The sequence below is a fragment of the Procambarus clarkii genome, chromosome 67, assembly GCF_040958095.1.
Source record: "Procambarus clarkii isolate CNS0578487 chromosome 67, FALCON_Pclarkii_2.0, whole genome shotgun sequence".
NCBI classification, from domain to species: Eukaryota; Metazoa; Arthropoda; class Malacostraca; order Decapoda; family Cambaridae; genus Procambarus; species Procambarus clarkii.
The window spans coordinates 20,088,372-20,105,824 of record NC_091216.1 but is presented as its reverse complement, the minus strand read 5'-3'; the positions used below and the strand labels follow the sequence as shown (position 1 = coordinate 20,105,824).

The window sequence follows — 17,453 nt, the reverse complement described above, 5'->3', positions numbered from 1 at the left end:
ACAAGTTTTAAACTAATTAGTGATTCCTTGATCTGTGTAAGTCATTTGCAGAGTTGTTTGGCAGTTTTGAGACTTTGTTTTCTGTGAACCATCCAGCTGTCTGTAAGGCTTTACTGACTTTATACAGACTTTTTCCTGGTGGGGTGACAAATTGTCACTCACTCCCTGCATCTCTGAGGGGGGGGGGGGACAGGTTCTGGCTCTGGTCCCCAGTAGGCTAAACAGAACTCCTGCAACTAATGTGACCTTTTTATTATGGAACAATAACAGCAAGATAGCTTCAGGGAGCCACCAGGGCTTCTCCTGAAAGAGGAATTTCATTATGTTGAACACTGGGTTTTTACCATATCCTTAACTAAATACTTTGTTGTTTCAGTTTTATACCTGAACAGGGTCTTTAGGAACATATCTCTGCTAAAAAATCAAGAGTCTACTGCATCTTCAAACTACTGTACATTGATTTTTGCATTGATGTATCTTCAAAAGTTAATTAATTTTTTCTTTTAATTAGGAGGAGCAAATATTGCAGTTTGCTACTATAAAAATCCAGAAAAAACAAAGGAAGATTTCTGTGATGAAGACGGTCGTCGATGGTTTCGTACTGGTGATATTGGTGAATTTGACAGTGATGGTTCACTGAAGATTATAGGTAAGTAACTGTTGTACGAACGATAGATAATTGAAATGAGGATCTTTGACTACAGTCTTTGTCTCACAGTAAACGAACCAATGTTGTGGCAAACATAAGAATACTAGTCCAATGCACTTTACAATAGTCTTTGTCATAATAACTCTTGGCACTTAGAATGTTATTATTTTCATTTTGCAAACTAAGTGCAGTTAATAACCGCAGCATTTTGGTTGCTTTCTGAATTATTACTCTTCCTAGTGAAGGATGTTTGAATGGTTTGTTTATCACTTGTATCAGTGGTTATGAAAGTTCCTTAACCAGTAACCATGTGCTATAGTCAGGCAAGATGAGAGTTCATTGTTCCATACTGTAATATGAGGAGCTAGATACGCTTATTATTAACTATCCATCTATATCTGTAAGAAAGAATGGTTGTCTAAAGCTGGAAGCCAGATGTTTGTGACTAGCCTCACCCAACTTTGCAGATGGACTTGAAGTGGGGGTGTTTCAAGTGAGGGGAACATGAAGGGGGAATGTTTCAAGTGAGGGAATGTGAAGGGAGAATGTTTGAAAAGAGAGGGGGGGGGGGGGGAAAGAGAGATGAGGTGTGGATAGGGGATGAGAGAGGGGGGAAAAGGGGTGGAAGAGACCCAGGCATAACTGGGAACCCCCTTCTCAATCTTCTCAAAAGGAATTTTAGTTTTTATTCCCTTTCCCTTTTTTTCTCTTAGATCGTAAAAAAGACCTTGTGAAGCTGCAATTTGGAGAGTACGTTTCACTTGGGAAAGTGGAAGCCGAGCTAAAAGTGTCTCCTTATATAGACAATGTGTGTATTTACGCTGACCCTACAAAGAATAATATTGTTGCTATTGTCAGTCCTGTGCAAAAAAATCTGGAAGACTTGGCACGTTCTCTAGGAAAGCAAGATCTTCGTAGAGAGAAGTTATGTTTAGATGCTGACATAAACAAGGCTATACTAGAAGAACTTCTGGCAACAGGAAAGAGAGGTTTGTGATGTTAATATAGTACTGTATATCAAGACTATGCACTTCTCTATATGGATGTTATTTGTGCCATTATGTGTATCTCTAGAATTAGTTGTAATTTAAGTAAATTATTCAATAATTTATCATTATATAATATTGTGAATACCTGTAAGCTGAACAGTTGTTGGCCAAGACATATGATGAATAATTAATTTGTTTGTAGTTAAAGATCCAGATTCAGTGGCTTCAAATTCATAACCTATTTTATACTGCAGTAACATACTACTAGCCTAATATGGCAGAACTTTATAATTTAAGCTCTTTAATTATCTAACATCCATATTTTTTTATTATTATTTAACAAGATTTATGTGTATATTTATAAAGAAGTGCCAAAAATAAGGCTTTGAGTCAATATGTAAAACATTTTTCTGGGCAGAATCCGTTAACTGGGTATTTTTCAAACAGTTGTAGCGGGGTTATATGAGAATACTCAGTCTTGCCTAGAATGACCAACAGAACTCAATTTCTTCCGAACCTTCTCTTGGCATCATAGGTGATCATTGAGGGTTCTCACTAACTATGGGTTGACCTGCCTGACCCCCGTTGACAATCATTATGCAGCAGCACCACCATGCCCACTTATAAGTCTCATGACCCAAGCTTTCCCACTATGTCCCTTGGGAAAAGGGGGCAACAAAGGATGGATCTGGAACATCTGAATGATTTTGCACTCAAATGTGCTTTGAATGTTAAAGTAACTAAAACTCTTATATCTGAACACTTACAATTGACTGCTTGCTACAGTAAGACTCTAAAAGACATAAAAACTCACTTGTGCTGCAGAGGAATGTTCAAGGGTCCTGTTCAAGGAGTGTTCCATTTCCATTGAAGTAGTTCTGTGACAAAAGTCTGCCTAGAGTCACACAGGGCAACCTAGGTGGGGAATTCTTAAAGGTACTTCCTGTTCCACAAATGTTCTATTAGTCTGCTGGAAATTTAGTTAAAATCTTGATGTAAGACTTGACAGAGAAGAAGGCTTTGGTGATGGGAAAAATGACTTGACTCCTGCTCCTTAGGGTATGCTTAATGCTGACATAATTTAACCAACCCATGTGGTAGCTGAGACAGATTTTGGGTAAGGGAATGCCCTTTGGGTTGAATAACCTGTTAAATGACAAGTGTCTATATGTTACTATGTAATATGAGAGCAAAGCGATCAGGTGAAGAGTATTATGCATTCATGAGCATAAAACCTGAATCTGAATAATAATGTTAAACTCTGCAAAAAAACTATGGTAATGAGATTCTTTTTTTTTTTGCAAGGAAACTAAGGTTAGGATGAAGAAAAAAGTTTCTCCATGGAAAAACAAATCCCATATACTAAAGCAATGTGAAGCTTACTGGCCCTTTTACCTGTACAATAGCTAAAGTGAGGGGAAAGAATGCATTAAGTCAATCTAAGAATGAGGAATAAAACTTATAGAACCTTATCAACAGACCAAGCAGGTTGCAACAGAGCATGGGAAGGTTAAATGTGAGAAAAGACTTTACACAGAAGGAAAGGAAAACTTGAAAGGTCGATGCCAAAACCTTGCTGGAAAGACTACAACAATGCTTAACTGTACAAAACAATCCTATTTGGTATAAGACTTCTCACCTTAAACAGCAAATTAAGAAAAAAGATATTACAATTGAGAGAGGGACGGGGGATTGGAAACCCCCTGATACATATGGCAAATGCTGAAGACAACACTCCAACAATGCAGCTACGACTGGCGCCCGTGACGTATCATGTACACAAACGCACGCGTCCCAGAATGCCCCAGGACAACCAAGAGAATGCCTCCCACCAAGGGCCAAAACAGATCAGTCAAAGAGAAGTGAACAACCCTAAGCGAGATCCTCGCTTGTGGCCTGACCTCTCGAGTGAACTCCTAAACACACCAGAGAAGATCTCTGTCGATTCAGGAGCAGTGCTAGCAGGCATCCTAGGAAGAAACAGAGTGCATGCAGCCCAGAGCACAATAAAGTCAAACCCACACAAGAAGCTGGATAGAAAACATGTATGTGAAGCAAAATTTTAAACAAAAACAAAGTACAGTACAAAGCAAATGCTCCCTGGCAGGAATAAATCCAAGGATGGCTGGCACTTAGCTTGATGTAGAGGGGCTTGCCACATCTGAAAGACCCAGAACATTACTGTCCAGCTTGGCATCAGCAAATGAACCGAGTAAGGAAGATGGCTGCATGTTGAAGCCAGGCTGCTTGGTGGTAGCATTCGGCACTATGAGTTTCACGTTAATTTTGAATGTTTCTCTTATTCTGTGTCAATCAAATGATTTTGTTGTTTGGTGATTTAGAGGCTTAGGTCTTTGTTTTTCTTCCAGTTGTTTGTAAAGCTTCACTGACTTAGTGGCTGCTTTCCCAGTGTAGTGGCGAATTGTCACTCGCTCTGTGTGCCTAAGTGAGGGGGACCAGGTTCTGGCTCTGGTCCCCGGTAGGTCAAACAGAACTTCTGTGTCTGATGTGACCTGTTTGTATAGACCAATCTCTGTGAGCCAGCTACAGGAAGCCATTGGGGCTCGTCCAGAAAGAGGCATTTACATTTAATGTCTTTTACAAAAACATTTTTCAAAATATGCTTTATCATTGTTGTAAATCCTGCCGAGTTGTGTACTCTGCTGCAAATTTTTGTCAAAATCCATTAACAACTTTAGAAATAACTGAAAAATTGGGTTCTTGGAATTTGAATTTTCCTGCTTAAAATTTTAGCATCACAAATCCTCAACAATATTTGTTTTAATTATATAACTTTGTATATATATTCCTACGACTTCTATTTAATTAATCTGCTTATGAGCTAGGGTTAATTGAAAAAATAGTAGTTGGCAACTCGCAGACATTGCCAGATTTCTTTGGGTAGTTGATACCACTTGGAAAAAAATACAGTACTTAAGATTTGACAAATTTCTTTCAAATAAAGTTCACAATGTAGCTAATAATCTAGAATATCTAATAGCAAAGAAAACTGTTGAAAAAATAGCCAAAAACATGATTTGGGCCCCCTTAAAAAAATTAACAATCAGAAACTTGAAAACAAGCAGCATTTTCAAGGCCAGAGGGAATTACACTCTGCAATCTCTGAGCCAGCAAGAAAGCAGAAAAACCAGTAGGTTGAATGGAAGAATAAACTGGAAGGGAAGCTAGCAAAGGAGATTGTGGAATTCGTAGCACAGAAATGTGCACACACAGCTAAACTCCACATCGCTCACAGAACAGAACTGCATAAATCTGCTATGTAGCTGCTACTTAATAAGCAGTCTGCTTAAACAGGCAGCTTAAACACGCCATCAACCCCCAAACAGTAGGCTGAACACACCCATGGATGAAACCTACCTTAAACCCAAAATGAAGAATGCTGGTGGGAAAATGGTAGGCCATTTGAGCAAAGAAATCCTGTGCAGTATAAATATTTTCAATACAGTAACTGCCCCAAGCATAGGGTTTTCCCTTTCCCATAATGTTACACAATTGTAAAGAAACGTGGCAACAAAATATGGGTTTAAGCAGAATCATGTCTTTGGGTCCACAATGGTTTGTGGACCAGGGTAAGAGTATTTTCTCCAGTAAGGTGATAAAATACCATAAACTTCATGCTTGTCAAACCTCATTTATAACTCGCATTCCAATAATTAATAAGCTGTTCTTCCTATATTAGCTTTCTAACCAATGCCAGTATTTCTGTGATATTGATTATCCTTTTCATTTTATTTTCCCACATGTCATAAAATATACAAATAAAATTGTAATTTTTTACAGCTAAGTTGGAGAAGTTTGAGTTACCAAGTGCAGCATATCTGGCCACAGAATTGTGGACTCCCGACACTGGTTTGGTAACGGCTTCATTCAAGCTCAAGCGGAAAAGTATTGAAATAAAATATAAAAATGAAATACACCGGATGTATGCATCATAGAGTTCTAATGTATTCCTTGTAAATTAAGTATTAGGATTTGTTTATAGCTTAAATTGAAAATTGTGCCAGTTATTGTATAAGTTATTTCATCTTATAATAATTGTGGTAGTACAATAATAAACTTCACTGATTTACAGGGTGGTATTGTTTTAATTATTTCAATTTTAATTTTTTTCTATTTCCCATGTACAGTCAAAAGTTTTTTGACTCGGTTCCCACATCTTAAATGAACAAATAAATTTTTTCCTGCTTCTTTTCCTTGTTTTGTCATGGACAATTGTTAGCAGAGTTTGTTAGCACAAGTGCAATAGTTGCCTTTCGTTACTCTCTCTATGGGTTATGGCTGGAATTGTAGCCATAATAAACTAAAAGAAGTAGGTATGGAACAAGTCAGGAAAGTGTTAAAAGTGGCTGTGCTTTGGTCCATATTAACTCAGGAAGAGCTATTTTAGGTCCAGATTTTCTGTAACTATTTGAAAATGAATTAACATTTTTATGTATTTCACAATGTGATGATCAGCTGAAGAATGAAACTTTATAAGGGCATTCTCTTAAAGATTCTCAGTTGCTCAAGGCAATTAATTTAGGTCATTTACCATATTTTCAATAGTATAATTGAGTTAAATATTCAATATTGAAGGTACAATTTGTACCATACGTTTCAGTAACATTTTTTTATCATCAGCTAGTTTCCTGCCTTAATTAAAAGTTTAGAAAAGTCAAATTGTAATTTTTTCTATCTAGTTTAATAATAATCAGCATCATATAATGCAGACCAGTTTACAAAAACAAAGGTTATTGATGGTGAAGAATATTACTCGAATCCCTATCATTAAGATGCCACAGTCGGTGTCCTTAATCTGAGATTGTCTTTTTTCTATAGTAACACTACGGATTTTATTATGTGCAAAAGTCAGTTAAAGTTTTGTGGACTGTTGTCATTCACTATTGTCATGCTAAACCTCGACTGCTTTGAGGTCTATCCCATTTATCTAGGTTATTATATGATCCTTTCTTGGGACAATAACAAGCCCAGCACATTCCTCTATCATGATAAAACATGAAATCCATGAAAGTTGTCCATCAGTCCACTCACTTTGGTATACCCTAAATCTCTTCAGTCATTCCCTCAGTTTATCCCTAAGATATCAGCACTACATTTATAAGTCCTGTAGCATTTCTTTGTGGCTATCTTGTTTATTTCTCCATCCTCTTTATTTATAATTGTGTGTGTGCACGTGTGTGGAAATCCTTTGATCCACAACTTTATAATATGAACAGTTACTGCAAGTAATGTTGGGTTTGCATTAAAATGACAATAAGAATGATGCCAGAATTGACAGGGATTCTGAATAAAGTTCCCAATTGGTAAAGCATGCTTAAAAGCATAGGTCAGAAACTTGGTCTTTAGCACTTGTTGGAAGTTATAATAATATATAATTATAATAACTACAACTTAATTTACTGTAATTTTTTATATAATTTATTTACTGTAGCTCTTATAATAATATATAATTATTATAACTACAACTTAGTTTACTGTAATTTTTATATGTAATTTATTTACGGTAGCTCCTATTTGTTTCAAATAAAATTGTAAAGATTATATCCTGTGTGTATGTATGTAATGTATGTATGTGTATATATATATACATATATATATATATGTGTATATATATGTGTATATATATGTGTATATATATATGTATATATATGTGTATATATATATATATATATATATATATATATATATATATATATATATATATATATATATATATATAATCATTAATTATGTTCATGCTCAGAATTGTTTACTGGGTAAATGTAACTGAAAATTGAAGTAGATGCAATTGCTGAGCACTTGCTCACCATCTACATTGCAGTATAATGGATAAATATTTAATTACCTATCAAGATCATGTAATCTGTTGTGCCTTAAGGAGAGGACATGTAGTGTGTTATCTAGGAACTCTTTGAATGTTCTATGACAAAAACAGTGCTATACAACCATACTGGTCTCGCTTCATGCAGGTCGGCATTCAATCCCCGACCATCCAAGTGGTTGGGGCACCATTCCTTTCCCCCTTCCCACCCCAAATCCTTATCCTGACCCCTTCCCAGTGCTATATAGTCGTAATGGCTTGGCGCTTTCCCCTGATTTACCTTACCATTACTAAACCATCATGGTTATTATACATGTTCACTAAATGAGAAATGTCCCAGAACACAAGTAGCATTATTGACAGTGTAGGAAGTGAAACGTTCTCAACAGGTGCCTTACCTAAGACAGGCGGAGGAAAAGATGGGTCATTTCTTAGCAAGTAGATTGCTTATCATATAAAATGACACGCCTGCATCCTACAAACTTTTTAATAATATTCTTCATTATAACTGCATGACTGGTAGAGAGTAATCCCCACCTCACATGACTGGTAGAGAGTAATCCCTACTCCATGTGACTGGTAGAGAGTAATCCCCATCCCACATTACTGGAAGAGAGTAATCCCCACCTCACATGACTGGTAGAGAGTAATCCCTACTCCATGTGACTGGTAGAGAGCAATCCCCACTTTGTGACTAGTAGGGAGTAATCTCCACTCCACATGACTGGTAGAGAGTAATCCCCACTCCACATGACTGGTAGAGAGTAATCCCCACTACATGTGCCTGGTAGAGAGTAATCCCCACCCCACATGACTGGTAGAGAGTAATCCCCACCCTACATGACTGGTAGAGAGTAATCCCCACTCCACATAATTGGTAATCCCCACTCCACTTGACTGGTAGAGAGTAATCCCCACCCCACATGACTGGTAGAGAGTAATCCCCACCCCATATGACTGGTAGAGAGTAATACCCACTCCACGTGACTGGTAGAGAGTAATCCCCATGAGGTATTGACTCACTGGGACCAGTAAAGGGTAATCCCTGCCTTCATGCACATAATAGGTTCTGCAGATACCATTCTACTTTGTAAGTAAAATTAATACTTTGAAAGTAATACTATAGATACTTAAAAAAAAAAAATGTCCACAGTATAGTCGGTAGAGTGGTGGGTTCGTGTTTTTGCAACCCTAGTTCGAAGTTTCAATAATCCAGGTGATTGAAATGTGATTACCTACATTATTGTGGTTTCTCAGCAAATTGTAATAAAATAATGATGAGATTTTAAAATATAATACTGTATTCATATACTGCTGTATTCATATACTGCTGTATTCATATACTGCTGTATTCATATACTGCATAATACTCGCAATATGATTATTTGTTGGTCAGCTTTGAAATGCACATTTGTCTGGTTTTGCTATTACTGTAAGAAAAAAGTGAATAGCTTCCTTGTGGATTTCAGGTTTGTAAATTATGTGGTCTTGTCATCCATGAGACAACGTATTTATGTGGCCTCTTTATTGTGTATGGTTGTGATAGTAAAAACTGTTCAATGTGACACCACAAGGTACTCTGTAGTGTTGTAAAACTCTGCTCTGTTGTTTAATTACTTCTCATGTATATACTTTTTTTTTCACCCCATTATGACCCCTGTCTTCCCCCACACAGTTTTCTCATCTGGTTCAGTTGCTCTCACTGAAGAGTTATTGCCATTATTGCATTCGTTAAACTATTTTTTTTAATGCAAATTGATCAAAATGTTATTACAATTCTTATCTCTAAAGCCTCTTTATATCAGGAAAAATTATTGAAGTTCATTATTTTATGCAACTTTAGAAAAACTACTACAGATGTACAGCAATGCTTATCAACCTCTAATAGATAATAACTAATCATATATCACCAAAGGGTTTGTCTTCAAGTATATAATAACTGAAGTACACGAGACATTCAGTCCTGTAGTCAGTCATAGGTTGGAGGTGTTTATTTTGACATTCTTCAGTGAAGGTGTCTGGTATGGTGTCAGTATGGCATAGATTACTACCACTGTTGAAGGCCTTTAATTATAGTGCACTTGTGATATAATGGATCCATCTTCACTAGTCATGACAATTGTCTGATACTATTTGGACCTGGAATTTTATAACAATGGTATATCATAAGGACAGTTATGTTTGAAGTAAATTAGTTGAAAAGTTTGTTTGGATAATGAAGGACAATTTATTTGCATTCTCAAAAGTAAATTACTTAGTATGCCAAGTGTTTTTTAGTATTTCTAATTTTTTATTTGAAAGTTTCTGTATAATAAAGTAGTATATAAGATAATAATGCAAACTTTAAATTATAGGGGGTGATTTTCTTTCTTAACCAGGATACAATTTGTTTTATTAGCTCTGCAGATTCCTGTCAGTGCAGTCTGATTTGTTGTTGCCATTTATTTTACTCAGATTTTGTTTCTCTCAATGACAGACCTGAGTGTCAATGTGAATAACTACAGAATTGAAGATCTAGAAAATAATTTTTGGGGATTAACTGTATGTATCCTCGATAAAAGTTGTCACATGGGGCCACTGCTGTAAATCTGGCTCTTTAATACAGTACTAAGGCAGTACGTGGTACAAGACTCTTGTACCACATATGTAATTGTGGTACATAAATACTATTTGTTTCAAGATTTTTATGATCCATGCTGTTTTGTTCAAAGATGAGACTTCATTCCTCTAGGATTAGTTACTTAACTTTCCGTGTCCTGTATCATCAATATGTGGACTCGGGAGGCCACAGCACCACACGTGTACGAAGTAATGTATTCTAGTTAAAACCGACTAGTGTGTATAAGTGACTGTAGAAATAAAGAAAGAAAAAAATGTATTGTGCATTATAGACATTTATTCCTGAGCAAATAATAGTTTAAATTTGCAATTTAATTGTTAAATTCTAACATATTTCAGTGTACGTGTATGTACTGTACATGTATACTATTGTAAGGATTAGTTCTTAATGCATGTGATATTATTGCACACATCACCAAGATATTTATGGAACTTAAAAACATTAGTGTTTAATTGTATAAGTTCAATGTAGTAAAATATGGAATGAGATGATAAATCATGGATAGTCATAGCAATGGATTAATACAACATATACAAATTTGGTAAATAAAGAAGGGGATAGAATGTATTGAATTGTCTTGAAAAAGTAAAATGTATATAATTTAAATGAAAGGTATATTTTTTTGCATTATTAAAAAAATTAACATTAAATGTTTTTAATTTGTTTAAATCCTTGTTTTCCCTCAGTATATAGATAATGATAGTTGCTTATATCAAGTTACCAAAGTGGCATCTGCTGCCTTTAGACCCCTGAAGGGAAATGACAAATTGAGCAACAACTAGTGTAAGGAAACCTTGAATAGTTTAAAACAGCAAAATTAAAGGAATTGCAGAAATTTGTACTGGCCCAGGTAAGACAAAACTCTATATTCAAACATTTAATATGTCAACAAGGTAGAGGCATGAGATTATCAAAAAAAGGCACCAAGCCATTACGACTGTAGCACCATCTGTGTCTTAGGATATTCAAAAAGCACTAATATTCTAGATGCCAATAAGAGAGCAGAAAGTACACAAGGTGAGGGTAATTGGACTCGATTATATTGAGGGACATTAGAAAAGCAATAAGCATATATTATGCTTATTGCTTAATAATATGCTTATTGCACATTATATGTCCCTAGCCATATATGCAACTGATGTATATGTGTGTTAAGTTTTCAGTTGCATATATGCCTGGGGACCATTCAGGCTTGTTCGCATTTGTGTTCCTCATGTGTGCCCCAAAGAATGAGGTGATTTGATAAAATACCATGCCCAAGATTATCATCAGTGTGTCAGCGGGATGATGGGGAATTAGCCTCGGCTACCATCATCTTTTGTCCGGTCGTGATGGTCGAGTGGTTAAGGTGTCCTGTACACAAGTTGCAGAGTGCTCCTGGCAGTATGGGTTCGAGTCACTTCTGGGGTGTGAGTTTTCAGTTGCATATATGCCTGGGGACCATTCAGGCTTGTTCGCATGCATATATGTATGTATATGTTGATCTGAGGTCCATGCTGGTGAAAGTCCTGAACCTGCCATTGGACGACTCTTAGTGGGAGCAAGCAACCCTCCCTGTAAGACTCGGCGGCCTTGGTGTCCGCACAGCCTCTCAGATTGCTCTACCAGCCTTCCTTTCCTCCTCCCATGCATTGCACGACCTCGTCAGAGATATCCTACCTGAAACCCTGAGTGATTCAGCAGGAATATGCGATCCTGCTTTCACTGAATGTTCAAATCAGCAGGATGCTCTTGCAGCCCCAGCACCTATTATAGAGCCAACAAAATAACATAAACAGTCCAGCTGGGACCACCCAATAGTGGAAAAAGTAGCTGATGCCAGGCTCAGCACCGCAACATTAGACAAGGAGAAAGCCCGCCTCAGAGCAGTGCATGTCCCCCATGCATGAGACTTCCTCCTGGCAATACCCATCTCAGCAATGGGCCGCGTCTAGATCCTTTCTTGTTGATAGTAGGTGCAGTTTGCATGAAGGGTTTGTCCTCCCGATGACTGCACCAGTACTGATGTTGTTGGACGCGTTTATGTTGAAGATGATCGGAGCTACCAAGGTGCTTGTTGCGTTGTGCTGTAGATAGAGGAACGGTGATTAAAACAGAGGTGTGTGTTAGAGGGAGACTTGCCGCACCGTAGGGCGGTGTGTTGTGTTTATGGCGTCAGCTGATCCTTGGTGTTGCGACGAGGTAGTTGTTTTCTGTGTTTAGCTGTTGGTGGCGCCAAGTATAAATGTGGCGTCTAGATCCAGAATCCCTTCGTGAAGCAGTGGCCCTCCGCCTTGGTGCCCCAATTCACATTGAATACAAGTGCATTTGCAACAGGGTGGAAGCAGACCAATATGGGCTGCATGGGTTGCATTGCGGAATCACAGGGCTGGCATGCAAGACACAACGAGGTCAATGATGTCATCAAGAGGAGCCTCGTCTCAGCTCAGTGCCCAGCGGAGAGAAAACCTCGCATCCTAGGGGACCAAAACCCGAATGACCCAGCACTTCGCCCTGATGGCATCACTATATACCCTTGGAAAAGGGGCAGACAGCTGGTGTAGGACTATACGTGCGTATCCACCCTGGCTGACATACGCTTCGATGCTGATCAAGCAGGTGGGGCGGCCAACTACAGGGAAATACCAAAATCACTCTGATGTGAAGCGGCTGCGGAGGAGGGTGAACAGGGGTCGCCGAGTCTGCGCGCCACTTTTAAGAACCCCCGCTCTGTGTGCGCACAGCTTAGACGGTTAGACGCAACTCTTAGAAATACGTTTTCTTCTCACAGAAAACCCACCGCTTTTGGGAAAAGCAGTGGCTATTTCCCATAGTGTCTGAGACGCATGGCCCTTGGGGTAAGAGTTCCTTGGGATTTCTCAAGGAATTGGGTATTCCATAACCTTCAAATACATAATAAAGCACAAAAAAATACACAAAAAGAAGGGGGTGGTAGGATGTATAAAAAAATAAGGGGAAAGTGCCAAGCCATTACGACTTTACAGCACTTGGAAGGGGTCAGGATAAGGATTTGGGGATGAGACGGAGGGGAAGGAATGGTTCCCCTATCACTTGAACGGCGGTCGGGGATTGAAGAAAAGCACAGAAATTGTATTGGAGGGGACCTAAACATTCCCTCCAATGCGTTATGCGTGGTTTACTCCGAGGCTAAGGTCCCCTTCTACCAGCCAGAGGTGATACTCCCTTCCCTTTTTGATCTTTTAAAAAAGTTGATTGCATCGAGAGACCGGATGGAGTCATGCAAACTGCACGTGCCATCAAGTAGAATAACTACTGGAGTGACTGAAATTGAAAATTAAATTTAAATAAGTTTATTGACTCTAGTATCCCTTCAAAACACATAAATCATTTGCCTTTTACTGGAGTGATTGACGTGACACATAGAGACCTGTGCTGGAGCTGCCCCCAGCCCAGCAACAATAATGTTCCGAACCTTAATGGAATCTGACCCATATATCAATCAGGTCAACCCATGTGTTGCGTTTCCAAAAGGGTCGCCCATGTTAGAATCGGTGAACGCCCTAGTAATATTGTTGAAAACATCTTAATAACTTATTAAACCAAAGGTCTTTTTATGTCAGAAGAACGGCAGAAACTAGATCTATATATGAAAACTCTTTCAGGACAAAATTTAAAGTAAAACTAAAGATATTTGTAGTTGTATAAAAGTTGCATTTTTCATCGGTCGTAGAGCCGGAAATCCGCAATATTCATCTCAGAACAATGCTTATTTCACGCAGAATCGTTAATAAACGTAAGATTTTTATACGTCTCAAGAAAGATAGAAACATAAATTTACTTTAATCTAGTTTTACATAATCTAGTTTTACTTTAAATTTTGTCCTGAAAGAGTTTTCATATATAGATCTAGTTTCTGCCGTTCTTCTGACATAAAAAGACCTTTGGTTTAATAAGTTATTAAGATGTTTTCAACAATATTACTAGGGCGTTCACCGATTCCAACATGGGCGACCCTTTTGGAAACGCATGGAAACGCAACACTTGGGTTGACCCGATTGACAGACTGGTTATATTCCAACAGGGTCTGAGACAATAACAAGAGAGGGACCATAACAACAACAACTGGATGACAGCCGCACGTATCGTCAACCTTCACCCAACCAACATATTGATAAGAGAAAGGATCACAACACGAGTTTATGGAAGTCCGACATGTTATTTGGTAAAGCTAGTTTGTTATTTTATTGTTGGATTAAATTTAAATGTTGTGTAGGCTTACAATTACGGGAGGTTTTGGATGAAGTAAAACACTGACCGAAACGCTATGCTTGCTAGTGGCTTTACAAGAATGTAAAACTTCAAGTGTCAATTGCTTAATTTAGAACCTGTACTTGAGGTCGATCTCGAACCCATTGTTGATATGACGACTTATATTGAATTTTGTAACTAGCTCATCAAGATTGTAACTTGCTTAGCTAAATGAATTGTGGGGTTCAGTCCCTGAGCCCATTATGTGCCTCTGTAACCCTTTCCACTACCGCCCACAAGATGGGTATGGGGTGCATAATAAATGAACTAAACTAAACTAACTAACAAACTTCAAGTCTCTACTCTCATAAACCCAATGTACCTTATTGTATATAAATAAGTAAATAAATAAAGTATCACAGGATTTGTTTATTCTTTATATAAGTGTATGTGAGTCTAAGACAGGGGTTGATGTTAGGGACACTGCAGAGCCTATATCACCAGTATATAGTTTCATGGAAATTGTACAGCTTAGCCTAACAACCTCGCACTGCATATTGGTGTGTGGTAAGTTCGTACACAAGTCATTTCGACACAGATCATTTTATGATTGTCTAAACCATATGCATTGTTAGATTGGGATGTATTTAATTATATTCCATTAGGTTGGTTTGAGTTAGGTTAAGTTTTAAAATCTGTTGGGGAGCCATATGTGTACAGTGTGACACATGTCTTGTATGTTCGCCAGATACAATTCACATTGTATACAAGGCAGTTCACCAACGGATTTTAAAACCTTCCTAACCTTACCCATCCTAATCTAATTTTACCCAAAATAACCTAACCTAACTAAGCCCAATCTTTAACTAATGCATCCTAACATAACAATGTATATGCAGTTTTGACAATCGGAAAATTATTTGCTCATACCCAATATTTACATTGGCAAAAGCACCACAAAACTTAGTTGATTTTTGTTTTGTTCAACTGGTTTCCATAGGTCAATCCTCTTACTGAAAGTTTAAAAAAATAATGCAGCACTCGCCAAGAAATCCAATAAGTACATCCATATCAAAATGCTTGCTGGCCTAACATTTAATAACAATTATAATTATTCTTTACATATCTTAATGTTTGTTGGTGTACAGGAAATATGAGGTCATGGGATATCAGGTCAAGTCACCCATTTTAAAGGTAAATCAGTAAAATGAGAAATGTAGAAGTAAAAGATTTTTTTAATTTTGAACAACTGCTTTCTTAACAATACCTTATGGAACAACGCAGAAAAACAATGTATGGGTCATAGTACAGTTGGCTTCATTTTTTATTCATAATCGAGTATCCTGGGTTTGAGCAGAAATGGTTGGTCCTGTTTCCTTTCACTTAATTCCTCTGTTTATCTAGCAATAAATAGATACTTGGGAGTTAGGCAACTGTTGTAGGGTTGCATCCCATGGAAGGGTCAGTAGTTCAACCCATCCTAATAGAATGTCGCATTTTGATGTATACTCTACCTAAGGTCATAAATGTTCATACTAGAAAATGGTAACAGCTCACAAACTTGACATACTGTCCCGTTTTCTGTTTTGGGTCCTCTGGTATGTTAGGATAAGTGGATTTTAGTATGGCAATTTCTTGATGTTTTGAAACCTTAGGAGAATGGGCTGAGTAGTTTGACCTTGATGGGACCTCAATATAAGCTTAAAGTGTATGAATGTATGTAAAAGAGAGAGAGAGAGAGGAGAAGCCACTCAGCCAGCCAACACCCACCCATCTCTTCTCTTTCTTATGTTCCATTTAGCTACACTTCTCAAAATTTTCTGATAGTGTAAATGAGGTTAGGGTAGATTCTTTATTATTTAATGTTATGAAGGTGATGGAAAGACCCAATATATGTGTAAATGTATTAAAAACCAAATTTTTGCATGTAACCTACATCCTTCCTCAAGGTACTGTATATAATGTTCTGAAAAAGATTCTAGGAGTTTGCATTTATATATCTGGCAGAGCGCCTTACTTGGCGTCTATCATTAGATGTCGTTGTGATTATGCTTCCCCATCTAATGACATCTAATGATGGATGCCAAGTGAGGTGCTTTGCCAGATTTATAAATGCAAACTCCTAGAATCTTTGCTCAGAACATTGTATATTGTACCTTAAGATTGGATGTAGGTTACATCCAAAAATGTGGTTTTTAATACATCTACACATATCAATTGAATGAAGGTCTTTCCTTCACTTTCATTCAAGCACTATGGCATTGTAGTATGTTTCTCCATTTAATGCTATGTTATTAGACTATGGTTATTTTTGGTTGGAGTGATTTGGAAAAGAGACAATGACCTGAAATGAAACCAGAGTATGACAATATTTAGCAATTTGGCAATATGACCAGAACTAGGGTGGTCATATAGGGATACAGTACAATAAAAAAAAAAATGGAAATAAAAAATAAAAAGGAAAAATAAATAAAAGCATAAACTTGATAAAAAGGAAAATCCCAAGCAGTGTGAAGTATTAACTTTCGTATCTAGCCTATATCCAAATAGTGTAGCCACCCATGGGTCTTTGGGTTATATAGGGTAAGGTTGCCAATCTGATGACAAATTCCACTTGCTTCACACATTTCCTTTTACTATTTATATATACAAAACCTTATTCTTCAATACTTATCATGATTTGAATCTCTCCCAAGATGGATGTACTAATAGAACGCATGAACATCACAACTTGAAAAAGGAACTCTAGCGACAGATTGTCAAGTTGAATAAGACTTTAGGCTTACATATTAGGGAGGCTAAAAAAAATACACATGAAATACTGAAACAAATGCTCACACAGTCCCCTGCAGATCAAAGTCCAAAAGGATAGATAACACTAGGCTACATGGAAAGCAGGAAAAGCAAACAGGTCACTAAGAGATGCTGTCTCAGCTACACTGGGCACATGACTGAGGTGGGCAGCCATCGGGGGGTCGGGTAATGAGCAGTGATATTGTGTTGTGTCAGGCTTGCCAATGTTTTCATGCAGTTGCTTGATTTGGGCACAATATCTCTGGTGGTTTTTCGTTTTTTCCCGGGTTGATCTAGTATTTTCACATTCCCTTGCCTCTATTGAGAGGGCCAAATTCAGATGCTGGTGTC

The 17,453-nt window shown here is 37.5% G+C and overlaps 2 protein-coding genes across 5 annotated transcripts in view; both read left to right on the top strand.

Annotated features, from left to right (window-relative positions):
- Acsl (Acyl-CoA synthetase long-chain) overlaps nucleotides 1–10,750 on the top strand; it is an 84,358-nt gene extending 73,608 nt beyond the window's left edge. For all 4 annotated transcript variants that reach the window (XM_045757727.2, XM_045757724.2, XM_045757728.2 and 1 more), the window contains exons 11-13: nucleotides 512–649; nucleotides 1,363–1,638; nucleotides 5,440–10,750. In XM_045757727.2, the coding sequence (XP_045613683.2) occupies nucleotides 512–649; nucleotides 1,363–1,638; nucleotides 5,440–5,594 (569 nt within the window). In that variant the 3' untranslated portion in view covers nucleotides 5,595–10,750. The remainder of the gene's footprint in view (nucleotides 1–511; nucleotides 650–1,362; nucleotides 1,639–5,439) is intronic.
- A 2,838-nt stretch (nucleotides 10,751–13,588) lies between these two features.
- PIG-A (phosphatidylinositol glycan anchor biosynthesis class A) overlaps nucleotides 13,589–17,453 on the top strand; it is a 39,248-nt gene continuing 35,383 nt past the window's right edge. The window contains exon 1 of the mRNA XM_069310688.1: nucleotides 13,589–14,283. Within this exon, the coding sequence (XP_069166789.1) occupies nucleotides 14,261–14,283 (23 nt within the window). The 5' untranslated portion in view covers nucleotides 13,589–14,260. The remainder of the gene's footprint in view (nucleotides 14,284–17,453) is intronic.